Source organism: Falco rusticolus, chromosome 15 (assembly GCF_015220075.1).
Source record: "Falco rusticolus isolate bFalRus1 chromosome 15, bFalRus1.pri, whole genome shotgun sequence".
Lineage (NCBI taxonomy): Eukaryota > Metazoa > Chordata > Aves > Falconiformes > Falconidae > Falco > Falco rusticolus.
In genome coordinates, this window is record NC_051201.1 from 15,847,510 (window position 1) to 15,874,710 (window position 27,201).

General features: G+C 43.5%; 1 protein-coding gene across 3 annotated transcripts in view; it reads right to left on the minus strand.

The window, feature by feature from the left end:
* ZNF423 (zinc finger protein 423) overlaps positions 1-27,201 on the minus strand; it is a 234,652-nt gene that overhangs the window by 188,260 nt on the left and 19,191 nt on the right. For all 3 annotated transcript variants that reach the window (XR_005107730.1, XM_037409438.1, XM_037409439.1), the window contains exon 2: positions 3,391-3,450. Coding sequence is in view for 2 of the 3 variants with exons in the window: in XM_037409438.1 (XP_037265335.1) it covers positions 3,391-3,450 (60 nt within the window). In the remaining variant the exon portion in view is untranslated. The remainder of the gene's footprint in view (positions 1-3,390; positions 3,451-27,201) is intronic.

A 27,201-nucleotide genomic window follows, 5' to 3' on the forward strand; every position in this document is an offset into this window, starting at 1 on the left:
CTCAAGATAATGCTCTTGTGATATATTACAACAGCAATGCAACATTGTCTGGCTGGACCCTTGCTTTGCAAATATTAAATCCTGCTTTCCTCTTGGTTTCAAAGCAGCCAAAAATCCTTTTGCAAAGCAGAGGTGCGCACTTGCCTGCTCCCCCCCCAGCAGCCCTGCCCAGCCCACCCTCTCTGACGCTTTCGGAGTGAGACGGATGGGCTTCAAGGGCTGCATGTGCTGTTAAGAGGGAAAAGCAGGGGGAAGGAGTACTTGTGCTCTTCCTCTGGGATAGAAAACGTCTCTGCCCCTTACACAGCAAAACACTATTGACCTGCTATTTAACAGCAAGCTAAGTCCCCACATTAAGAGAGTAAAGGAAATGCTTTTTTTCTTCCTTTTACATTAAGGAAAAAAATGTTTACAAGACCTGAAGAGGAAGGAAATTTGCTATATGCCCATTGTTAAACAGGGCTGGTGGACACCCAGATTATTTACCCTGGCGCGAGGGCAGCCTCTGCCTCCTTATACATTTTCCTGATTCTCTATGTTAGCAAGTACAGCCTTTAAGTTGTGGTCATTAAAAAAAAAAATTTAAAAAAAAATCATAAAACTATTTCTAGTTGTATTTAAAGTACTTTAATAAATTCCTCAGTGCAGCTATGCCAAGGGCTGGATTCCTGCAAAGCATTTCACCTTCACAGGTTTTACCAGGGAGAGGGTGTTAAGCCAGAGCAGACAGGAACTTGCGCACATATTCTACCATAGGAAAACGGATGGCACCCGGTGCTAAGCCATCACCGAACAGACCCACCCGAGTGCAGGATTTCTACTGCCAAATTATCCACTGCCAGGGATACACAAACCAGGCGCCCTCAGTAGCAGAGAAGGCCACCACGAGACACAGAGCTCGGGCCCCACTGTTTGACATGCATTGCCCTGCACCTATGAACGCTTACGCCTGACCTGGGGACAGACAGCTGTCACAGCTACCTGGACAAGCCCCACGACTGCAGGTTCAACTTGTACTCACAAAAAAAAAAAAAAAAATCCAATATAGCTTCTACTGGTTTGATGAACAAAATAAGATACAACAGCAAAAGGACCTTCTGTTCCCACAATTGCACCTATATATTTTGCTAGTATTAAAAAAGTTTAAAAAAATCACCTTCTACCTGCTCTTGCTGTCCCTACGTACCACACAACCCTGCGACTGCCGCTCCCCTGGCCCACAGCAGCTGCACAGAGTGCCAACAGAATTTTTCAGAAGTTGCTTTGTATGTGTTTGCACACACACAGAGATGTACAAACACATACAGGAGAAGAAGGGAGAGAAATATGTTAATTTGAAACATCTGGCAAATGTTTCAGAGTTAACAAGTCCCAGGTTTAGCCTTTTGGTTTTTGGATGTTGGGGTTTTTTTTTGCTGGGGGAGTCAAGGAAGGGGAGGCAATTTTGTCATTTTGGACCAGGGAAGGAAGGGGCATGAAACAAGAAGTTGAAGCGTGTTTTTTCACCCTTTATTGAACTTCAACATCACACTACTGGAGCTAATGCAAACAGGAAGATCATAAAAGAACATAATGAAAGTCTCGCACACTGGGACTGAGGGACTGGTTTCAGTTACTGAATATAGCTTTGGAGGCACACCACACAAGAGTCAGTGACTCCATGCAGCCGCACCACCACATACTAGGGCTTTTTAAGTTTTTCTATGTAGTTCCTCAGTCATATTCCAGCCTGCAACCTCTGTCCCATGCACTGCACCCTGTTCTGATAGGATGCTGTATTGCATCTTTATACCCATGTAAGATTGACATCTGTAGCTACTGAACATATTAAGAGGAAAATCTCCCAGTTAGCACATATTTTCTTTAAGCTGCCATAAATCACACATACAATACATTTTATCCCATATCCGACGTCTTGAATGAGAGTTGTAATTATAGGAGTAAATGAAGAAAATGGAGGAGATTCAACTAATTTGGGAAAAGCCTTTCACAGGCTGTCTTTTACTTACAGCACAGTCACCATTAACATCCAAAAATCCCAAATTAACTCCCGCTCTGCACAGAAATTATTTTTGTTGTTGCTGCTGCTGTTTTGAACCTCAGCCTGTGTTAAATTTAATACAATTCAAGATTTGTGATAGATAACACCGGTAACTCCACTCCACTGCTGTTTGAGACGAAGGTCAAGCAAGAGAGCTGGCGAGCGCTCTTTTCATGCGCCGTTAGCTCCAGGCACAAAGGGGCCTTCGACATCACAGCTGGGGGTTTGCAGCAGCAGCAGCAGCAGCAGCAGCAGCAGTATTTGCTATCAAAGACTAGTGAAAACATGAACCGTTCAAAACAGCCGTGGCACCCAGAGAAGATGCACCCAGTGCAACCCAGAGCGCAGCTGGTACAAAGTGAAATGCCAAAGTGCCACACAAAGGCAGTTTATGTCTTCAAGACCAGCCAGATACTGACTCCAGTAAGAAAAGTCTCCCGTGAGCCAGTCTCCCCGTGACTCTTAAAACCCATGCCAACCAGGAATGCAGCACCATTATTAATTTTCATGTTACTGCTCAGTTTCTGAGCTGTTCTCATGTCACTGCTGAGCTTCCAAGAGAATACCATTGTGCAGTCCAGTATGAAGAGAGCACAGAAACAGACTTATGGTCTTCAAAATAAAAAATATTCTGAGAATTTGCTAAACGTTAAAGACATAATAGCCAGTAAAATATCTTTACACAGGGCACAAACAGTGACTGAGATGTGGCTAGTTACTTTAAACGCAAACTCATTTGACTATTACCCTCATGCTTGTGTTATCGATACATATTACTCAACTACAGACAAGCTTGCTTTATTCTGTTTGGTTTCTTGAGCCTCTTTTTACTCAAATTAGCAAGGTAACACAGATGAGCAAGCCCCAGACACATGTTTAAATGTTATTACTATCAAGCAGTCAAATGTTAAAGCTTTCTACCACGACGATGTACCACTTTTTATTCTCCAGCCCTGACAGTACTTTCCAATTTCCTCTGAGAGGAGAAATACACACATTCCAGTTGAGACCGAGGTTTAAAATTCCTATTAAAGCAGCTTTTATGTAATTAGATTGGAATGAATGTGCAACAGTGCCCATTGCAGAAAACTTCAAAGTGGTTATACTGGAGAAATCACAACCCGATTCAGTATGCCCACAAGAAGAAAGAATGGCTCTCCAGAGGATAAGAGTATATTAGTCTCTGTATGTAATAGATTTTATTGACCATATGGAACTGATATAAAAATTGTGTTGCAGTGGGTAGTCTTGGATTTGAGACAGGAATGTGACATACAAAATACAGTTCCTGTAAAAAGCCTGGCAGCTTTCTGGCAATTTTTGCAATCAGAAGAACCTAAAATATTTACCTGATTGAGTCACTGATGAGTCCCAGGTCAAAGCAAAATCTGAAGATTCACCCTCTTCAACTGAAAAAGAACAAAAATAAGTTGTGATTGCTAAACCAAACCAACTGGAAGGCAAAGCCATCTGAAAACTTGGTCCACTATGACATTAAGTATTAAAACAGACTTCTGCACTGCTGAAAAAGAACTTACTGCTTTCTATAAAATAATTCATAAGGTAGACATTTAGTAAAGAGATTTTCCCTGTGTTTTAACCTAAATATGGGTTTGCAGTTTCCTCCTGAACAGGTAACAGTAAATTCACATGAAATTTTAATAGAAGTTTAAATATTACTAGCTGCTAAGTATTCATATTTGAAATTTTGTACATTCACAACTTGCATGTGCACAATTGCCACTGTAAATGTAATTTTTTAAAACGTATGCTGTAACAGATCATAGTAAAGAACTGTCCTATGTCAGAACACCTGACTTATGTCATCTTTATGTACTAACGTACTAGCTATACTCAGAACAAGTGGTATCTTAACTTTTTCCAGAGCTCAGAATTAAAAAATACTATTCTAATGTGCAACCATGTTCTGTAATATGGTGGTCATAAATAACTGCATTTAAGGCTTGCTGATGTGAAAACTGTCAGAGCCAGGTGCTCAGCACTTGCAAGTGATATATCTATAACCTTCTGCCTGTTAAGAATTATAAAATGTCATCTGATTCTTACATTTTTAAAAATAACCGAGAGATCAACTGACAACAAGCAGGGTAAAAAAAGAGCCCGATCCTACTGTTAGTGAAATCATTGGCAGGTTTACTAAAGTCAGATTGGGCTTTGAAAGCGGTAACTGCAGAAATTCTTCTTTTTAATTGCAAAAGTTGATCATCCTTACCTGTCTGCTCTGTCACCATGACACTAAACAAATGTAAATCATGGGTCTTTATTTCCTGACAAAAAGTATTTACTCCATGCTCTGAACAATGCCTAACTCTTTACATTTTGTTGGATTCAATTACAAATTCCACGCAATTCTACAACTGAAATCCAAGTGATATTGTAAAGTCTCAAGCACAGCTGCTGCTGCTATTGTCCAGCAGGGACCTGTATGCCCAGGCCCTGGAACCTGCTCCAGTGGTTACTTACATTGAGTATTTATATTTTCACCAAAAGATTCTTGATTTTATGCTTTCCTTCCACACACACACACCCAACTTTTTTTTTTTTTTCCCCCCCCAGTCCACTACGGAATTCTGGCACCCTGTAAGCTATCTATCAGGTTGATGTCAACAGTAACATCATGTGGCATTATGAACAGAAAAGATAATTTACATAGGCAGTGCCATGACAAATTTTGATTTTATGTTCAGACCATAAACAAATGTGCTCCACAGAAGGGCACAACTCCAGTCCTATTAGTCTGCAAGTTTACTAATGGAATAGCGTGGAATTTGGCCACTTCTTTTGAAAAATCATACTTGAGACACAATTACACTTTTTCCTATGTCTATGTTAGCATAAAGGCCATGTCACATAATATGAAATTCCAGAATGTTAGAGAAAAACAAGATACAAAGCTATGAGCTTACTGAAGCCGTTATCAGTACTATTTCCCAACAGCGGCAGAGCAGGCTTGGTTCGCTCGCGCATGCTCTCCGCTGGAGGCTCACCTACCATTTTGTGTTCTGTCAAGACACCATCTTGTTCCCATTTTGACCCACCTCTTACTAGAAAAACTCCGGACGTAGTTATCCTAAATACAACTTCACTCTTGCACAAATATATGTCTTGTTTTAACATCAAAATCTACATCTATTTGGGAGGTTTCTGCTCCAAAACTAAATAAGCTAAGTTTGCAATTCATGTACGTTAGTCAAAACAGGCAAGTAGAATTTTTATTTAAGCCTTGAACGCTTTTTGATTGTCTTACTTGGACAGTTTTTTATATTACTACTTTTATGCTGAAGGGGTTTTTATTTCTTTACATTTTATCTTGGAAAGAGAGGTAAAAAAAATACCAGTCTGCTAAAAATACGTAACAGCAATAAATTCAGTCCTAGTCAAGTAGAAGTATATGGGATCAACACTGGTCATCGGCAATTTTAGAAACACACTGCCTTTCATGTTGGTTAAACACCGGAGACTATCTAGTCCTTGAGCTGCTGCAGGGCAGCTGGCTCCAGCACGTAACAAAACTGCGTTTTTTGGAATCCCTTAAATGAGGGCAAAGGTTTGAGTCAGCCTCTGTTGGCATTAATTTGCTTTGCTCCCTGATGACTGAAAAGGGGACAGAGAACACATATGTGAAGATGACGGCACTTAAATTCACTTCATATTATTGCAGCCATGGTTTCAGGTTCTCCCCCTCTCTTTGCTCAGACCCACCACGTAGCTGACAGTGCTGCACCTCCACGTAGGAAAGAGGCCAGTGGGATGGAGCCTCTTGAGCTTAGACAGAGACACATCTCCCTGCAGCTGCTGCTCACACCACTATTGCCCCTTTTCCTCTCCTTTTCATTTTTCTTTTATTTTTCAGGTTTTTAAGCAAACGTCATCTTTCACAGGATCAGCTGTAAGAAAAAGTTAACAGCCAAACCTACTCCAAGAGGTATCGCTGTATTGGGCTGATGTTTCTCTTGGGCAGCAGGACAGCATGTCCAGTTGTCCCCTCGGACAGCAAGCACGGGGCAGACGCAAGCATGTCCAGGCAGGACATGACCACAGGCTGGCACTCCTCAGGACCAGTCTTAGGTGGTTTTACGGAGCGGGATGGTCACAGTGACAGCCGGTCAGGAGCCCTGACCCAAGCACTTGATCCTCACCTGCCTGCCGATCCATCAACTAAGCTAGGCAGTGGGCACAGAGAAACAAGGGGCAAAAGCATGCCCCGCCTGAAAAAGAAATATACCGATGTAATTAAGAAACCACAGAGGTTTGGAGAGAAAGCACATCAGTGAGGCTGAAGTGAAAAAATAGGTGATCAGGCTTTGCAATAGGCACCAAGCGTAATTGTAGGGAGACCATGTAGGAGCCATGCTTCTGCTCCCTCTCCATAACAGGCATAAAACCAAGAGCCCAGAGGTTCCTCCGTGGCTGCCTTAATCTTCTGGATATAAATTGTTATTTAAGGAGCTGGCATTTGAAGTAGTGTCACTGCTGGCTTTAGCTCAGCCTCCGCAATAAGCAGAAGCCACAGAAGTCAGAGGGAAAGATAATCAGTTTCTTCCTCCCAAACTGAACTTCAACACCCAAGCAGTTGCAGCTAAAATCTGCCCTCAGTTGCACACGGCTGTTGCTGGACTCACAGGGAAGCAGGAGCAGCTTTCCTGGGCTGGTTGGAGATGTGGGGACATGACTGAGCACAGAGGGGTGAGGAGTCCCGCAGACCCCCATCTGAGGACAGACCCCTGGGAGGCTGCCTCAGGGCTTGGCCAACCCTCCCCAGGAGGGCAGAGTGGGTCCAGGACAGATCTGGCTGCTACTGCTGTAGAAGGGATTTCCAGCTCTTGCTACTGAGAAACAAGAAGAAAAAAAACAACTTGGTCCATAATATGAGCCAGGGAGTAATTCACTTAAGTTCATTCTTCAATTAAACTTTCAGTTTCTTGTCACTTCTTGAAACCTAGGTTGACTCAGGTGAGCAGTGTACATTACCATTCACTGTGTGGGTGCTATTATTTAAATAGTAGTAATGGCCAAAAAACTCCAGTGAAGAGGTACAAAGCATTCAACACAGTCACTTTCAAAATACATCGCACAGTAAAATAATTCCTGTTCCATTAGCAGGAAAATATGTTTTCTGAGAGACACCAGCCACAATCACAACTACTGAAGTCAAGGACTAGACACTTCCATCTATGCTAGTTAATTACTCTGAATGTGTAGGGACACACAAGTCTACTTTGCTGATGTGCAGCATGGGCAGGAGCCACCCAAGTACCCGAAGTACTCTGCAGCTTGGGAATATCGCAGGCAACAGCAGCACAGTTTAAGATGGAAAGCTGGAATTTTATAAAGCAATTAGAGATCTTGTATCAGCTCTAACTACTTCATGGGAGTCCTGGCAACATAATGGTGAAAGCTCAGCACTTCACGAAATTTTGGAGGCATTTCATACTGGGCATTAAAAATGAAGACACCCAAAATCACTGATGATAAGCTTTGGGCAGAATGTTTACAAGTGCGCTTCACATGTTTTTCTTGGATACTTCCCATTTTCCTTCACAAACTCACCTCATTTTCTACCCAAAATATGTTGTGTGCCTGCACATTAAGCCATGGTTACAACCACAGAAGTTGCTATGTAATTACACTCTTAGTCTTGTCTCTGTCTGCTCTCTACATCCAAATGATCGTTTTTAAATGCTTCGGAAAAGCGTATTTCTACTCCTTTAGTAATACAGAGACAATACAGCAGGAGAACAAAAGTTTGGTCCCGCTCTGCTCCACGTGTCATCAACAGAATGGCAACTGGGGTGCAACACACTGCACCAGTGGAGAGGGCAAACGTCTCCCAGTGGCAGACTCAATACACAGCTGATTAGAAAAAAGGATGGGCAAGAAAAGTTTCAAAGAATTAAACCTTGATATCAACACTCACAGCACTATATTTCTATTTTTAACGATAAAGACTTTTATATTCTTCTTTTTTTGTCAATGGTCCAATAGTATTTGCCAACACACAGAGATAAAGTACTGGAAATAAAAAAAAAAAAAACCAAACAACAGAGACACCCTTTTAGCTGCATCCTTCAGGTTGATGATTATGAGATAGTTATAGGAAACTCATCCAAGAGTGTGCCTGCCAGAACAGCTGTGCTTTTGGTGAAATCTGGGGGCACATATGAAGCTGAAACCTTTCAGGAAGGCTGTCTTTGACTTGAAAATAGCCTTGGTCTGGCAGTGTAGAAAAATCTTATTGTTAGTCAACTCAAAAGATAGGTAACTCTGTGCACTGCCCACCCGCAGCCTGGTGCTGGGAGGGCACTGCTGGCAGTGGGAGAACATTCCCTGTTCTGCACCAGAACAGGAGGACTCACTGCTGTCATGCCTGGAGAAGACTGTTCTGCTCCCACTGACTGTGGGACCCAAATGCAAGAGGCAGAACAAGGATAGGGCCAACACGGGGAGAAGCTGTGCTCAACGGCAACATCACAATACAGCACTCTTGTGGGTGCCAAATATTTGCATTTTGCCCACTCATCTCAGATGTTCTCCAAGGACGCTTACTTAATTGCTAGGTCACGAGTGCTGCAGGCTCAAAGATTTTGGTTCTTTATGCTCAGAGAAACCTTTGAAAGGATTCAGCATCCATTCCCCCTAAGAGTGAGAACATCTATTTATGGGGCTACCATTACCTGAACTCCATTCACAGTCACAGTGCTTATTTAACACTTTATCACTCCCAGGAAAGAAGTTAACCTTATCAAAGTAAGACGCTTCTGAACCAAATGTTGATTTCTAGATGCAATCAAGCTTCGCAAGTGAGCAACAGCCCCTCAGTAATTCAGATGGCGTGTGTATGCTCCCTTATCCTATTACACAGGCTTCAAGGACCACAAGGACCAGTTTAACTCTTCCCACAATATAAAAACTCCATAGTATGCTAACTAAATGTCAGGAACTGTGACAGGTTGAGAAACTGCTGAGAAATATGTTGAGTTACAAGCAAATCCCCCAGTTGATGGGGGAACTCTCCTGAATCGGGGCTGCTACCAAGAGCTGCAGTTGGGACCAGGGCCACTCCCTCACCCATGAGCAACCTTTGAAAACTGCATGTACAGAACAGTTTCAGCGCAGAAAATGATGGTGCCACTTTTTAATTTGGAGGATTTTGTCAGATTTTGTTGGTGACAGAACACTCTCAAATAAACCTGGGGAAATCTCACTGATGCCTGTGTACTAGCTGTAACGTACGTGTCAAGATTCACAGCTTTTACTCTAGAGAAATACCCTAGCACCAATCCACATTGTAAGCCAATCACACGGTAACCACATATTTTCCCTGACCTAACTGTAGGTACTCGCAAGCAAGAGCTCTGTGATCTTCTGTAATCTTCAGGCTTCTTTGCTGCCTTTCAGATGCACATCTCTCTGTGCTGTCCTACCCAGCCTTCGCTCCGTCCTTCCCATCACATGAAATTACATGCTCCCAAATCAGTGCAGGACACAGAATAGCTCCATCCAACCGCCATTCATCCACCACGACTCATCCCACAGCACTCACAGCCTGGGATTTGATACAGCGCTCTTAATCCTGCAAAATGCAGAGCAGCTTCCATTTCCACAAAGTCAAAGGGAGCTGAGGATGCTCAAAACTTTGTGGACTGAGGATTGTATGTTAGCCAGTTTCCAGCTGCTTGGCATGGCAGGAGCACAAAGGATGTTAACAATCTTTACACTTTAAATAGACTGGTATTTTCCACTCACATCTACAGTCTGTCCTTTGGAGAGGTACAGATAGGCTTGCTCCTCGAACTGAAAGAGGAGAATACCACTGCTCTCACAGCCTACTACTCAGAGAAGTTTGGTCCCGCACAGCACTGGGAGCTGCTACCACAATTAGCAGGGGCATACAAAAAAAAAAGAAAAGGTTGGAAATGGCTACTTTAAGCTGAAGCCAGCTAGTCCCTTCTGTTCACATCACCTCCCAGCTCAGCATAAAGCTTTCCCTCCCTTCTGCTTATATGTTGCCTGTAACATTCCCCACCTCCTAACATCAGAGACACAAAGGTCTGCAAAACACAAAAATCTGCGTAAAAGGAGCAAAGAAAAGTAACAGTATGGAAAAAGACCCCATTTGTTTTTTAAACGAAGCGCCACTGCAGCAAAGCTGCAGGCCCCTGCCCTGGAGCGCAGCAGGGTGCAGAGGTGGCCCCGAGCCAGGCCACGCCACGCATGAGGAACCCGCTGCCCTTTGTCAGGAGGCTGGGGCTCTCTCCTGCCAGCGTGCACAAGGAAACTTCCACATCCAGCCGACAACGGGAAGATCTGTGGGGCTTTGCCAGTACTGAGAATAGGTGCTGGTGAGCATATGCTGATGCATTTACCGTACCTTGCAGCTAAAAGGAAAGGCAAATCCCCCTGGTGCCTCTGTACCAACATTCAGGGGAGCAAAAAGGTACCTGGCAGAAGCAGCCAGGTGTGCTTTATACCAGCCATTTGCGCCAATTTACTCCCTTTGGAAAATCAACTTTGCAAGAGGATTCCTGCCAGGCCTCCCAGTGTTTACTAGGTATTTTGCTTGTTTGTGTGATCATTTCCATTTAGCGTTAGTAACACTTTACTATTTTTTCCCCTCGTAGCTGGTGAAAAGGAGCACTGGGAGACCAAGGCATCACCCAAGAGGTGACGGTGTATTCCTTGCCCATGTCCTAACCCACGGGAATTGTGCGTGGTGCTTGGCACACTCACTCACAGCTCCAGAGCCACCTCCCTGTTCTCTCCCCAGTGCACAGCCGATTCAGCTATCGGTGGCCCTCGGCCAGGAGGATTTTTTCCACCTTAAATAGGACTGTTATATATTAGTCCTTTCATGGGCCAGCAGGCCAGGGAATAAGACAAGAGGGTTTACTGAAATGGCTTATTTAGCTAGTTCAGAGCCTAGATTTGCACAAGTTCTCTAGCTGCTTTTCTCCAAAGTCAGTAACAGGGCTTGGCAGAGACTGTGGGTTTTGCTGGCAAAGTCAGCCTTTTTGTGTGAAGGAGGGAGGAGTGGGGAAACCCAGACTGCTGTGCTCTGTAGGTCAGGGAAAAGAAAAAGAAAAAAAAAAAAGAAGAAGAAAAAGACGAAAGGAAGAAGGATGAGACAAATGGGACAGAATTACAAAGGAAAACTGAAAAAAAAAAAGATAGGAACAGAAGAAGATGTGAAGGTGATTAAGGAGAAAGACAAACAACAAAATAAGGTAGCACTAGCAGGTTTATGCAAAGGAGATCTAATTATGGGTGGCTAAGTCCTCCAGGACATTAATATTCCATCGTAATGTGTCTAGTTTCCTCCTTTCCAGACATGGCAGGGAGGAAATGAGAATCACTTAGATACACTGTTTAATGAGCAAATGATGGACGATCACCAAATACAGCCTGCCTGATAAGTATCCATTAGCTTAAACTCGCACAGTAAATCTGTGCCTAGCTAACAGGCCTGCCTCTTCAAACACTATGGCAAAACTTAATGTAACTAGAGAAAGGGATCGTTATAAATAAAAATCTCATCTCTGAAAGACAATACAGACGGTAGGACATACATAATGGTTAATCACAGCCCTTCCCATGGACAGCACACCTGACTCACAAGCCAGAGCATATTTATTCCCAGTGCTCATACTTAGTTTTTGTGTGTCTAATTCACAGACTTCACTGGAGACAGATATTTCCCATCAAAATCTATTATATAAATAAATATGAGTGTATGGTGTAATAAAATGCAGGCAATGTTTCAGGTTGCTCTCAAGATCAACATCTTATACATGCAATACATTAAGTTTAGAGTTCTCAAAACTGGGCCTGCAGACATGCCACTTCCATAGTTTACATTACAGATTTGGGATCAATACTTTTACTGATGGGTCTTACAGCTTGTCGTTGAAGATTAATCCCCAGAGGGCAGGGTGGGTGGTTTTTTTCCCTTTAATTGCAATACATGGCATTTTAATCTGTGAATTGCTCAGGAATTTAGAGGTTGCCCTGAAAGAGGCACCTGCCCAAAGGAGCCCCCTTCTCTGTGCTACATACGAGACCCACAGCAGCAGCACCTCAGCTCTGCACAAGAATCACATTTTCCTGGCACACTGGTATAGAACCATGCCAGCCATGGCTGGCACTGGGAACATCCAGTTTTAGGTTCCCCAGGTCTTATCAGGAAGCACTATACCTGCAGCTCTGCCACAGGGCAACACGTTGCCCCTTGCCAGGTGTGCTGCTGTCCCCCCTCTGTCCTGCAGCAGGCTGTGCCAACCTCCTGCACCCCCAGCACAAGGGGACACATCTCTGCTACCTCCCCACCCTCCTCTTGCCTTTTTGCACAAAAATCTCAGTATCAGTTCTTTTTAATTGTTGCTTTCACCTTGGAAATGCAGGAAGGGGACTGGAGTTTGGGAATCCTCCTGCTTTTTCTGCTTGGAATTTGCCTGGCCATGACGCTGGTGGGCCCAAGGGACCTATCTATCCCACCGATGGCCCATTTGTGCCCAGCACAGATGTGCTGCGGCCACAGACATATCTTCTGTGATGAACTCTGCTGGAAATGGATGGGAGCACCAAGGATCCCTACTCTCACCTGCCCTGGCTGGGCTGAGTCCCAGCCTACACCACTACCCCTGCTCCAGTGGGGTGAGAGCACAGGCGTGGGGCAGAGAGCAAAGAGGTGGTGAGGGAAAGGGAGATGCACAAGGGCGCGGCGTGCAAGGCAGTCACTCCTGTGGATGGGATGGGGAATGGCAAGCACTGGCTGCCTGTGGGTGTGCTCCTCCTTGCATTAGTATATGCATTTCTAAGGCAACTGTCACCATAGTGTCTGCACCTTCTTTCAAAAACAGATCTACTACAAGTAAGCAGGCACTTTAAAGCTCAAGTGAAACAGAACAGGTGAATCTGGCATTCCTCGTGTTGCTCATAAAATCATGTATCTTACTTCAGCAACCAAGAGTTTAAATATTCTTGCTCCATCTGGAGCACTGCTGGATGACAGAAACATGTACATGTTGAATCCCTAACAAACAGAAACAAGGAAAGTAGAGAAAGGGGGAATTAACACGCTTAGAATTCACAGCCAGGACTTTAATTTCATAGTTGTGAAGTCATCCCTTGCTCTGCTAAAATGCCAAAATCAGGCTGAAATTACCCAAAGACAAGACAATGATGCAAAAGACCCATGAAAAGTGACAGACCACAGGTGAGTCAGCAAGTACAAAGACCAAGCTGCTACTCAAATACTTGCAATTTCTTATACCTTCCACCACACTTTGGTGTAGAACTTGTACTAGTGAAGGCTCTGCTACCACCCTACGCACTTTTGAGCGCAGATACCTGGTGAGTAAAGGTACACATATCTCAGGTATCACCTAAGACAGTATTTGCAAGCACATAGGACACAGGGCTCTGCTTTGGAAGACAGCAGACCTGAGAGGTGCAGTTGGCAGAGAAAAGGTGCACATGGCAGAGTCCAGCTGAAGGGATGGTACAGGCCAAAGGCACACCAGAAAGGCGTTTATTGTTTCCTGAACATAAATGGCTACAATGAAATGAAGTTTCAGAATGAAACCAAAACACCATGAAGTTCAAACACTGGACTTTGCACAAAGAATACAATGTGGGGTCTCACCAAGTCAGATTTATTGCATGCTTTGCTGCTCCAGAAAAAGAAAACAGGGCAGGGGGACATGGGACAGCACTGTTTTTACATTAGGGCTTTAAAGTTTCTCTATAAGCAGGACACCTAATAAAACAATTTACATGTGCTGGCTCTGTCTTGAGGCAGCTAATGAGGATGCTGAAAAGTTAACATCTAACACGGACTAACATGGACAAAGAAAGGGGAATGTTCCAAAATTAATTTACATAAACTTTTGTATGGGAACAGGAACAAAACTAGAAATGAACAGAAGTAGACAACTATGATCTGCAGGTGGGCTCTAACTCCTTACACTACCTCTTGCTCTGGTAAAGTACATAAAGAGATTTACGTGCACCAGAAGACTGAGTACATACACCCTACTTCAGGCTGCAGTCTGCTCCCCATTACTACTAATGGGCATCGCCCTTCTGTGTTCTGCTTAGTCAAAACCATCTGACCAAGTGCAGTTCTGTAATAAAAAAACCTCACAAAAAAAACCAAAAAAAAAACCCCAAAAAAACCCAACTATTCACTGTCCCACCTGCTATGGTCAGACCAAGAGCCACATCCCTCCAGATCCTGCTGCTGTGGACAATGAGTAGCTTTTTCCTTTCCTTCAGCAGAGAGCTGCCATCAGGATGTAATACTCTCCAGCTCATCTCATCATGACCATAAATCAAGTCCCACTTCACAGCAATTTCCCCACTATGGATTTCATCCAGACCCAACAGAAGCAGATGCAACATCTCCCACTTCACATGGATCAGGCATATTACTGTCAGCCTCCATCCTGACCTGTCCCAGAAGCTGGGAGAACCCCAGTTTTCAGACCTGGGTTTAAGGTAGAGAGCTTAATGCCCATGAAAAATTCACACTTGCAAATGTGATAAAAAGAACAGAAAATTACTTAAACAACAGCAATTACCTTGAGGGTCACTGATGAAATGGTAAAGCACACAACCACTCTACTCTTACACTTAAGTCTGTTAATTCATAATTCTTCAAAGCAGGTTTTACTGTGTTATGCCTAAAGCCCTCATCCCTGCTGCAGAGAGCTCCAGCAGGAGCAGAGCTGCTGTACCAAACACTTTGTTTAGCATCACGCTCCCCTCCACAAATACCCTATTCAGCATCCAGAGCTATTAATCACAACTGCAAATATATATATATATATCTTTAACCAGATTTCTACAGCTCAGCCAAAAAAAAAAAAAAAAAATACACTGGTTTTTACTGCTAATCCTTCAAACCTGGAAATTTTTCCAGTGGTGAGCTGTGTTTGCAGCATAGGTAGCACAGGAAAAGGAAAAGAGAGTAGGTTTTTCCTGGCCAGCCATTTTAATTAGAGCTATGAGGGCTTGGAAAAACCCATCTGGTGAGTGGAGTTACTTCCCCTTTTCCCCTCCTCTTGGGATACTGGTGCCAACCGGAAAGACCCAAAATTCCAAAAGCAGAAGTATGCTGGGCTGCCAGCGCACCCGCTTTGCTGCCGTGGCAGGGGATCAGGCCCTCGACCCGCACAAGCAGGGCTTCAGCCTTCCTGATGAGAGCAGGGCTTCAAGGGCCGTTCAAAGGAGTTTGTTTCCCAAGCAAATAACTCACTGTAGTTCTTTTGTGCATGCAAGCGTATGTGTGTGTGTGTGTGTGTCTGTGTGTGTGGCAATACTCCCCGGGCTCACTCATTTTAATGCTGCTTTCTCCCCAGATGAAAATATACATATTCTTATTAAGAAAAAAAAATGTGCAAAGTATAAATTTGCATCTGTGATCATTTCTGGTTCATAAATTGTATTTTAATAATAAAACAATATACTCTTCTGTACTGCTTTTTAAACACTAACAGGAAAGTCTGTCTTATCTGTACACAAGCCTAAATATTTTGATGAAGGAACACACAAACAGTATAAAACAAGTACTGTATAAAGTGAAATACAGATAAAAGGGTAAAGAAAAGCAGATGTAAAGTTAATACATGGAGAATTCAGCACCTCATCCTGCCTCCTTCGCCACAAGAAAAGTTTCTTCAGTCACACAGAATGACTCACGTAAGCAGATGCCCCACACCTCCCCACTGCTGAATTTTATTGCACAGGTCAAGGGAAATTCTCCAGCTGAGTTTCTTCCTACTAGAAAGACAGGCTTTGTTGGCCATGTTAAGGTGAAAGAAATTACAATGCGGGAGAGAAAGTTGTATATATCACATATATGCCTTCGTAGCGTCAAATTTAATTTGCAGAAAAACTAACTTGGCCACCATAAAGTGGAAACTAATATTTTTTATGACCCCTTAACAACCTGTCCTTAGTGCTAACATACCATAAATAAATTTCAACATCTTGTTATACATGTAGTTTATTTTAAACAAGACTAAAAGGGGAAAACAGTTCTTATTGAAAATTGGCACACATACAAAGAAAGGGGGAAAGCTGGCTTTTAAAACTTTATCCCAAAGCCTACACTTTTTTTTTTTTTATTCCTGTTAAACTTACCACCTTTCCACTGAAATGAAACATAGAGTTTCCAAATATTTTATAATTCTGAATGGATTTCCCTAGTGTAACAGTAATAATATTTTTACAGTTAAAAGATCCACTGATTTAATAAGTGTGATTTGTGTATTTAGAAAATTCATTAGAGCAGACATTCCCCAACATTTTTAGATTTATTTATTTATTTAGTCTAATTTGGGTACACTACTTCAAAAGAACGCTTAGAGCTTCCCAGTTCCTTAGTCACTCACTAATAACATCTAATAATTAATAAAGACATGTAAATTCTTAACTCCCAGAACTATTCCAAACTTACTATCTGTATGCTTCATGTCATGTCTCACTTATAGATATCTGCATTACTTTGTTTCATAAAATGCTGAAGGGACACGTACTTATCTTGCTCTCCACCAAGAGTGAATATTCAGGCATGCCGCAACCAAAGCCTGAGCAAACCTCTCCTCTAGGAGCCTGCAGAGTTTTCCAGGCAACCGTGGAGGTTTTTAACTGGTTTTACTGCACAGCTGTGTGTGTCCCTTCTGCAAATGCCAGTGCCTGCACGCTTTTGTAAATGCACATGTGCTTGTACATGCATGCTTGTGTAAATGCACACACCTGCAGCAGCTATGGGGGACACGCACTTCTTCAGCCACTGTAGAAATGCAGGTGTGGTGTCAGGTGAGCACATCAGGATAGGCTCATTAGCGCTAACTTTTGGGAGTATTTGGGAGCCAGGAGGGAATGAACCAAGCGAATGTGCAGCTGTGATATGGAAAGTACAGGCCCAGCTTAAGAGTAAATGCAATGCCTGGGACAGCAACTCCGAAAGCATCTGTAGAGACAAAGAGGGCACAAGCAAACACCCTCATTCCCCTTCACGAGGCTGCCAGCCCCTTCTGCCTCTGTCTGCAGAGCTGTTACAATCCCTGTCCTATGGGCAGGGACCACGGGGAATAACATTAGCTCAAACCATCTTTACTTGGAGGCAAATTACATTGTGTCTGCTCCTCTCTGACAAGTGCTCCTGTCAGGGCTTTGTGTTCTGCAACATTTCCTTGCCATTTATTTGCTTGTTTTGATTTCTGGTCTTCTGTCGGGAGGAAGACTGCCAAAACCGTAAGTCCTGTCTCCTACAAGTACTGCTAAGCCTGGGAAATGGGGCATGGGGATTTCCACACATGGCTCAAGCCAGTAGGTTGACAGAAGTTTACTTAAAGAAATACAGCTTGCATAAAGTTTTGTATTTAAATTTCAGCGGACTAAATGAATAGGCCTTGAAAGAAGAATGAAAATAGCTCCACTTCCCTAAATAAAAGGTACCATAATAGGTATTATGAAATGACATTCCGAATAAACTTCCCACACCAGAATCACAAGAATCACGCGCAGCTGCAAGGTTATTCATACACGGACAAACTGTAATTGTGCTGTTAGTTTTGCTCTGTGTAAAACAAGTCCCCCAAGTCTGAATGGTTTCTGCTATGACTTCTTCTAATCCACAAATCTGTTCCTCGAAGCCAAACTGAAACAGAAAAAAGGCACAGAAGTACCTACCTTTCAAAATAAAGAACTTTCTTCCAACCTAACCAATATAAAAAATGCTCAGATAATTAATTTACAGTTGCGCCAAACAGGGTTACTTAGCTGAACTAATGTTTTTTCCCAGGCAAATTTCATCCATAGCCAATGGGTCAGTGAAGCAGAGTTCCTCTACAAATTTGTATGACATCTGAATATATTTCCTATCCATACTTTTCACTGTTAATGAGCTTTCACTGTTGTTTGCTTGATTTCCTGATAGTTACATAATCCTATGGAAATCCTGCAGTAAATAGAAGCCGCATTTGTGTTTGGTCCATACTTATACCCATGCTTCACGTAGTAGGTGTGCTTTGGCCATGCACGCATCAGTACAGAAATAGCTCCAAGTCACACGAACAAACGAACTGCCTAAACAGCAATATGGTAGAGAGGGGATCGACTACCGGCATTCCTTCTGTATGACTTACGGACACCACAGTGTTCTGGGAAACCATCGGTTTGTATTAGTGCTGACTGGTTTCAAGGATGGGCTGTTAAGGTGAACATCACTCAAGTGTATGTAAAACTTTCTATTGATCAGAAGGCCAACCCTGTAATCGATAAAGGCGCAGACATCCTATCTCATCCATCATGCAAGCAATTTGTCTAAAAACGTGAAATCATTCTTTTTTGTTGACAAGGTTTTGCGATAGTCTCTGTCTGGGAAGTGGCAGACAAAAGTTTCTGCTAAACACACGCAATAATCATCGTAATGCTACTACACTCGGGGAGACTTGAACTTGCCCCTGACCTCCCAGCTATTCCCGTGTCAGCCCTTTGGCATCAGCCACTACTGGTCGTGCTGGAGGCTTCCTCGTGCACTGGCTGGTGCTGGTACCTTGTAAGTGAGCTCTTTGCTGTAGCTTGGCTCACTGCACTGGCTCTGGGCGGACAACCCTGAGTACCCCACACAGTCTGAAGTTTTCCACCTTGCAGACTACTAAAATCATCTCTTTGATTCAAATTCAGGGGAATGGGATGTGTAACTGGGATAAACTGGGATTATTTTTCTTCTAATATGAGAAATATTGCACTCACCCACTTCTCACTTCAACAGCCTGACACCAAGGCAGGATGTGTCAGTATTTCTGATGGCTCACACCAGTAACATGTCTAGTCACCAACAGCTCCAATACATGAAAGACTAGAAAGATTGAGACCTTAAGGTATGTAACGTTACACAGCATCTGAAGTCCTATTTAAAGTCAGGTTTGGGTTTTTTTGGCAAAGAGAGTTACTAACCAACTTTCAAAAATAAGGCATGTAAGTGGCTCCTGTTGAAGCCAGAACCACAGCAGACACTGTGCTCAAGTCTGGCCATTTTTGTCCATCTTTCCACAGTGCAGAAGATCTAAAAGAGCTGACACTGCCTCTAATTCCTTAAACCTTGAGGGGGAAAAGAAAAGAACTCCTGTTCTTTTAGAATTATGATCTACAGGCATTCATTTAAAAAAAAAATGAATGCACTTACATTTTAAGTAAGTTCAAGCACTGTTGATTTAAAAAAAATATTAATCTTTTTCACATCTGTGCTTATATGATAGATGCTGTTCAAAACCACAAACCAATCTCCTAAAATACCACACTTCCACCCACTCAGCTGAACTCAGAGATTGCTTTAAAAAGTCTGTTTCTGGGCTATTGGAGTCAGTGGAATTTGGAGCGAAGCCTTCTCTTCTAACCAGACTCATCACTTATTTACGTGGAAATAACGAGATCATAAAAGAGGCACCAGGGCAACGATGTACAGCCCAAATACTTAACGGGTACCCACAGAAATGTAACTTGCACTCTGAAAGGACTGAGAGGGGAGGGGAAGAATTTGGAAAGCAATTCCAGGGCTGGCAGGAGGTAAATCAGCTCACTCCCAGCTCCTCCTTTCCAGCTTCACCCTTCCTTCCCCACACTTCAGACGTCCCACCACAGCCAGCCCTGCAGACAAGTGCAGGAATGAATGGCTGAAGCTGGCTACTTCAAGGCTATCCATGGAAAACACTTCTGCCAAACACTCTAGGTTTTCCCCTTCAAACGGGTACATGCAAAGAAACCAATCTACCATGTAGGTTGTACCTATACTGAAGTGATACCTTTTAAAAAACCCCTTTGTTTCAGCAGCAGTGAAGAATCATCTTCCACGTGCCTTGTGTGACCGCACCAACTTGAAAAGAACCACTCACAACTGGCTCTGCAGGCCAGAACACCTTCTGATGTGTCATCAGCTGCAGACTTTTCTCCCAAGTGTGCCAACATAGCTGGGTATGCGGTTGCAGTATCACGTTACTCAGTGACAACTAGTTAACGTCATTTAAACTTTAACTGGAAACAAGACAGATTAATACTCCTTGATCTCCCATCACTGTTGAGCTGCCATCAAAGCACCAGCTGACAGGTCAGTGATAGTGAAAAACCCCAAACTTCTGGCAGCCAGGGCTACTTCCAAAACCAAAATGAGAGCACTTTTAATAACTCAAAAACACAGCGCACTGTGTTTTGAACAACAGTTTTTCACTTCAGCAAGTTTATATTATAGTATATGTCTCCTTGAACTGAGAGATCATTTGTTTAAATTGCTTGATTATATATAATGATGCCTCTCTTATAAAACAAGATTCAACATTGCCACTGGGGAAGAGGGCGGAAATTACACAGAAATTTGACAAGAAAGAAAAAATATCATACAACTCTTGCAGTAATAAAACATTGGGAGAATTTTCACTTGACTATTGAAAAAAGCAGAGCTAGAAACATCATGTTTTACCCCAGCTATTAACACTAGCTCTTCATTCACTGAGTACAATGTACAGCTTTGATCAAGCTATAGGATCCACATGCTCACAAAATACTTAATTCTAAATACATAGCACAGAATTAGTCGCCAAGAATTTATGCTGTCGCCTCCTGCCGCCCTATATTTTCCTAAACCTTGGAGTCCAATTCACGTATGTAAGTCAGATTATTTTATTTTTAACCTATAGGGATTGGATATAATTTATTTCAACTCTGCCAGAAAGGGTATGCTTTCAAAGCAGTGTTTTGCACTTTGATGGACTGAAATGAGTACAAAAATCCAAATTCAATAATAAAATCTGAAAGCTAGAAAAGTGAAATCGTTTACCAGCAAGTTGGAAAGCAGCTTACATGTACACTACTAAATTTTTCTGAAAACATCCCACAGGGCAGGAAAAATAAGAGCTTACCTATTCACCTAATTTTTATTCTGTAACTTCTAAGAGGGAAAACATGGATTTTGTCTCTCTACACTTAATTGAGCTTAACTGAGGGAAGAAAAGACAGGCCTGCTCCCAAATGAGAAGAGACTGATAGAAAGTGATGTGTTTATCCTGTTGAAATCGTTTAGCAGCCTGGATCCTCCCACAGCTTCCCAGAAGTGGCTCCTGGTTGCCCACCTTCATTAGGCTGATTTCAGCTTTTCCTAACAGCTTACTGAAGAGGAAGAAGCACACAACCATTACACACCTTCCCCTGTTTGCCCGATGATGGGTGCTGACCTCCTGCTTGTGGTGGTCTCTGGAGCAGAGGGTCTTTGGACTGTGGGTGAGGTGCCCTGACTGCTACTGCTCTACAAGACACATTGTCGATTTCTGCTACTGGGGGATGCAGGGCTCCTTTGCAAGAGAGGACCCTGCCTGGGGGATCCCAGTGAACAGAGGACAGCAGAAAATGTAATGCTGAGAGAGTAACTCCATCTAACAGGAGATTCATTTCTAAAGCAAGAAAAATGAGCCCAAATACAATAATCTCTCCATCATTCACACATTATAATGAACTTAATCCTGAAGTCCTTCTGTTTCTGGAGGCCTAGCTAGTTCTTAATAAAAGTTATTTCTCATTTAATTAAATCTAACATTTGTGTATTTGACAAGAATAGGGAACACTGGCTGCTAAATACATTTTCTGAGTACCCAGCCATGCTTGTCCATGGCGCAGTGGCTGCACTATGAGGAAGGAGAACCACAAGTGAGAATAAGTGAGCTTTTTGGAGAGAGGTCTTGGTGATCCACATTTAAACACACGAATCCAAAGAGAAAGACATCCCCTTCACAGCACCTATTCATCCACCCGTTCCTACGGGATGTTACCACTCCTGAGCAACGGTCACTGCATTTGTCCGTGTCTGATGCAAGGTGAGAAAAGGACAAAGATGCTCAAGAGCTACCGTGAATATGCATGCACAGAAGGGATGAACCATTTTTAGATGTCAGAGCTTTCACTGATCATTTTCACAGTATCTTAAGAGAACAGAATTGCCATCACAACTAAATTTATCCCAAACATTAACATTTCTTGTGCTAACCATTCAGGGTATTCTTTTTCTAACGTATGTCAGCTTAGTGCTCTCTCCAACCAGGCAGCTGGAAACAATATGTACTTATAGACATGTTTGGGGTTTGCTCTAGGAAATATCACAGGTTCATATGCAGATGTGTACATTCAGCATAATATTTCAGACATAGCATAAATATCCATATGTGTGTATGTATGTTTGTATGCATATCTGCAACCTCTTTAGTTTTAACAAGGAGCATCTATCTGGGGATCTATTTACCTTTTTTATTTGGCAATCAGTTTTTATGCTGTTGACTAACACTTCTTAAAAATTGAAGTCAGTTTCTGGCTACACAGACTGCCTTTCCAGAGTAATGGTCACTGGATACCATGGGTCCTGCCAGGAAGAGGCTGGAACTGGCCAAAGGATCATTTTTACCCCAATTTACAGCTGGGAGTTTGTGTGTCACTGTAGCAAGGCAGGACCGGCACCTGGGGTGGATGGGTTTTTCTACATTGCCCTGTTGTGACAACTGAAGGCTTCAAAAACAAAAATATTGTCCTTCAAGAGTTGCAACATTGTTTCAAGTGATTCCCCACCCTACCCTTCTAATCATTTACACTTTTAATGTAACAAACAAGAAGGAATAAATAATAAACAAACCTACCAAAATACCCAAAACTACAAGCAGTGATGTTCACAACCTTAAAGAAACCACTTTCCATCGCTCCCCAGCAGATAGCTCTTGCTGTGCTGTAACCAAACTGCCGGGAAGAGCGAGCCCAGCACTGCAGTACCCAGGCAGCAGCAGCTGTAAGGCCCTGTCTGCAACAAGGGGGTGCCACGGGGATGGCCACCAGACAGCAGGACTGCTCAGCATCCTCCCCTCTCACCACTTCCTCGCCTGCATGTTCACATCCTCACATCCGTAGCAGGTAACAAATCTAACTGTGCCACTACCTCAGCTAATACACAGCATCGTTTATTGTGAGCCAACACATACTCATCCACATCCTTATCAACACTGGTATTAGTACCCAAAAGGGAAGCATCTTCCTCTTCCCTTTTGTCACTCTCTTCATCTCAATAAACAGTGTTATTAAGCATCTTTCTAAAGGACTGGTTTGTGTTCTCCAGGTGTTTTAAGGCATACAGCAGTTTAATGTCGAGTATAAAACAGAAAAATTAACTATACTGCCAACTTTCCAGCAACAACACAAATATATACCTTAAGAGATACACTCAGGTTTAAAAGCTGATAAATCAGCTAAGGAGAGGAGTCAACATATCTTATCTATCTTCATTAAGTTTGACTTCCAAATACTAAAGATGGGACTAAATCACCCCCTGATGATGTGGGCAGAGCTGAATTAATTTTAGATGCTGCCTCTCCATCCTCAGGCAGGGTTTACTTGGAGACAAAGGCTACTTACAGGCCCACGGTCATATGCAAGCGCCGCAGCCAAAGCCAGCAGATCAGGCTCCAGCAGCACCAAGCACAACTAAGGAATTAGTAAAGCATACTACATTTATTAAAACTTGCTCTTTTTAGGTCAGTGCTGTTTAAATCAACACCTGTGGTTTCATGTGTTCACTTGTGTTAGGAAAATAAGTCCCTCCCTGTGCTTCCAACCCTGCTGATCCCTGCGTGCAGGGATGCTGCGCGTGGCTGAGGCCCTGGGGATGGCAGGGACTACTGCTGGGTGAGCGTGTCCCCTGCAGCCAAGGTCCTCCTTGAATTACACCCAGCAGCAACGTGGCACAGGCACAGTCCAGGCTGAATGTCTCTCCCTGGCTCTAGGGAAGAGCTTGATGTGCTGGGAGGCCATAGGTTGCATAGCATTCTGCCAAGATACCCAAACTCCCGTTTGCTCCCTCTCTGCCAGTCTGGCTGCTCACACCACACAAGAATGAGCAAATGAGGCTGCTGGGCAGATTTCCACACACCCCCCCCATGATGTACAAAGATTAGAAGGCTCTGCATGCCACCACCACCCACCTGGCTGGCCACCCTGGAGCCCCACTGCCCTTGCAGGTGGGTAGGGGAGCAAATTGTTGACTTCCTCCTCCCTGGCCAGTTTGGGAGCCAGCACTGAGAGTCCCCAGGCTAGCAAAGCTAGGTACAGCAGGTGGCTACCAAAAAAATCACCCTGCCCCTGGGTGGAACGGGCGGGAAGTTTGCTGCCATGCCTTAGGAAATGCTTGGGACTCACACCGCAGCTCCCTGTTGAACCCCCAGCCCCATAAGAGGCAGCAGCAGAGCTGCCCAGGGCAGGCATCTGCCCAAACCCTCTGGGAACACCACCAAGCCAAATAAATAAATCAAAATTAGCAGCACCCAAAGGTGCTTAGCAGGGCTGGACAGACCAGGCAGTCAGAAGCTCCCTGCAATTCAGGGGCACTTTGAACAGCAGAAAGCATGGCAGCAGTCAGGCAGTGGCAGATACCAAATTAGCAGTCTTGAACAAAATACAATTTCAGAAATAATTAACTGCACTGTGAAACACTGTGATAATTTCAAGCATTAAAAATGTAATCTTGCATATTACAATGAATTTACTAAAATCAAATCAATAACTCAGTGTCCTCTGTATTTCCTCCAGACAACTAATTTAATTAATCTTTTTGTTCGCTTGGATATAGATTTTAGATTTGCATTTTACCATCAGAAAATAGCTTGTGCAATACTACAAGATTTTCACAAAGCAAATACATTTTTACATGGATTGGATTTTATTCCCTCGGCTGAAATCCTGATCACTGAGCAGCAAGAATGCTGCCGTAGCACACAGGATGTCACTCAGGATGTGACAGTTTCCTCTTGTTTTAAACTGCTTTTAAAAAAAAATCCTTCTCAAATTAGAAACAGAGTATTGCTTTTGATCAGCAGCAGCAGCACAGACAGCAAGTATGCTGGGCCCAATTCAGTTACTTATGAGTTTTGCTTTTAACTTTGATGGAAATTAAATAGGAATTAAATTCAGTGCCATCAGAATTGGTTTTAAGGTGTTAAGCCTGCAACTGCATTTGTGCTGTTCCTCTCCAAACTCCTCTGTGCTGCCACAACACCCTGGCACCAGCCTGCACATCCCATCCGGTGCCCAGGACTGGACTCTGCACCACACGGTGTCCCAGCTGCCGTGGCACAAGGCCCCCAGCATGGCGAGAGCAGGGATGGGAAGGAGGCACTCACACCTGTGGGGCAGGTTTCTTCCCAGAGCTGGACCAAGCGTGACCAAAGGAGAAAATGCCCTGCCCTGTGCCTTCCAGAGGGTATGTAACACATCCCTCCCTCTTGTAGAGCTGCACTGACTTCGTTGTTACAGACTTCTTTTGCAATACTCAAGTAAATACATTCAAATAAAAGAATCTACTGGTACAGTTTCAAACCCCAAACTGAATTTTGGGGAGAGTACTTGAAAAATTCGGCTCAGACTGTTTTTTTCCAGGATCCTTCCAAGGCCATTTTCGAGTGGACCTTAAATCAGCCACATCTTTTCAACCTGTGCAATCTTGATAACTGAACTTGAGAGGGTCACAGCCCATATTGCTTCAGAACTCACTTACCCTTGACTCTCCTATGTTTGTCTTGGTAGAACTTTGCTTGAATAACCCATTTGTTGGGCTAACATAATATTTTGCTTGGCTTGCAAGCTCTATCTGGGTAAATGCACATTTCCCCATTTCATTTTTTGATCGTTTTCTTCTGCAGGAATTTAATTGGCCTCACAAAGATGTTTGCAGAAGTTTAAATGAGGCATAGTTAAGAGCTTTCAAAAATACATATAATTAAGCACACCTACAATTTCTAAAGAAAAAATAAGGCTACACAAGAACCGATCTTGAAGAGCCTGGTGGGAGATTTGCAAAGTTTCAGTTAAACACCAGCAGATGTGTATTTGGAGCTTATGGCAGATAAAGAGACTTTCACAGAATTGGGCAACATAACATTTCCTTGTCAGTATCATTGCATCGCTGAGGGAATCCATGGCAGCGCTATAGTGACCAAAGCTGTGCAGCATTTGGGCAGTCCCTCTCCGATTATAAAGGTGGACTTTATCCAGTGCTTCAAGAACCCTCAGTGCATCTGTATGTCTCGTTCCTCTCAAAAAATGTAATGGGAAGCTCAGGACTGGCAGCATCACACCACAGCCAGCTGAATTCAGGAAGTTTTGCAGAATTCATGCCAGTGGAAAAGTCTGATAGAAGGATACAAACAAAAATCCTAAAATTACCGTCACAGAAAACTGGGTTGTACACCCAGAAAGCAAGGTGAGAGATATCAGCTGTTTAATGAGAGCAGGGGGCAGAAACAGGCTCACAGCAGCAAAATCAATCTCGTGCACAGAAAGGGGTGACAGGACAGGGAGAACAGCACAGAGAGGAGGGCTGGATTGACAAGCTTCTCCTAAAAGGACAAGTCTTTCTTGGGATCCGGAGTCATGAGGCAAGGGCTGAGGCAGGAGGCAGACTGTATGTCAGCTGGGGTGTGAAATATTGCTAGGGGAAAAAAAATAAAAAGGGAAAGGAAAAAGAGGGCTTGGCTGGACAAAATCTAATCCTACTACTATTAGGGATTATGGGACCTCTAGGTCAGCAACAAATTGAGATTAGCTCTGCTGCAACTACCTGTGCCGTGCTGAGAGGTAAAACCAGAGCAAACAGCAGGTGCCACTTCATCACTCCTGGCCCCTTCCCCTCGGAGCCCAGGCACACAGGAGCACGGAGGCACTCAGGAACCGACTGGGGGCACACCAGCCATCTCCAGGGGACATTTGCCTACCCTCCGTAAATATTTTGTGGCTTAGAAAGTCAGCAGAGCCCCGTAAATAGAAAAAAACCCGACAGGAACAGGCAGATCTTTTGTCTATGTAACAAGAGCCCAAAAGGAGGAGCGAGGGTGGCAGGCGAGCCAGGGCTGCACAGCAGCCCCAGCAACTGCCAGAGGACATCTCGGCAGCCCTCCTGCAGCAGCAGCAACGAGGTGCCGGCCCAGGGAGGGGGAGGCAGAAAGACAGGACCCGAGGGGGTTTGCTGCATTATTCAGACCTCAGGCTGGTGTGCCCGAGGGAGCAGCAGCTCAGGTATGTGGAGCAATTTAGGTGGAGGTTGGCAGGCGTATTGCACA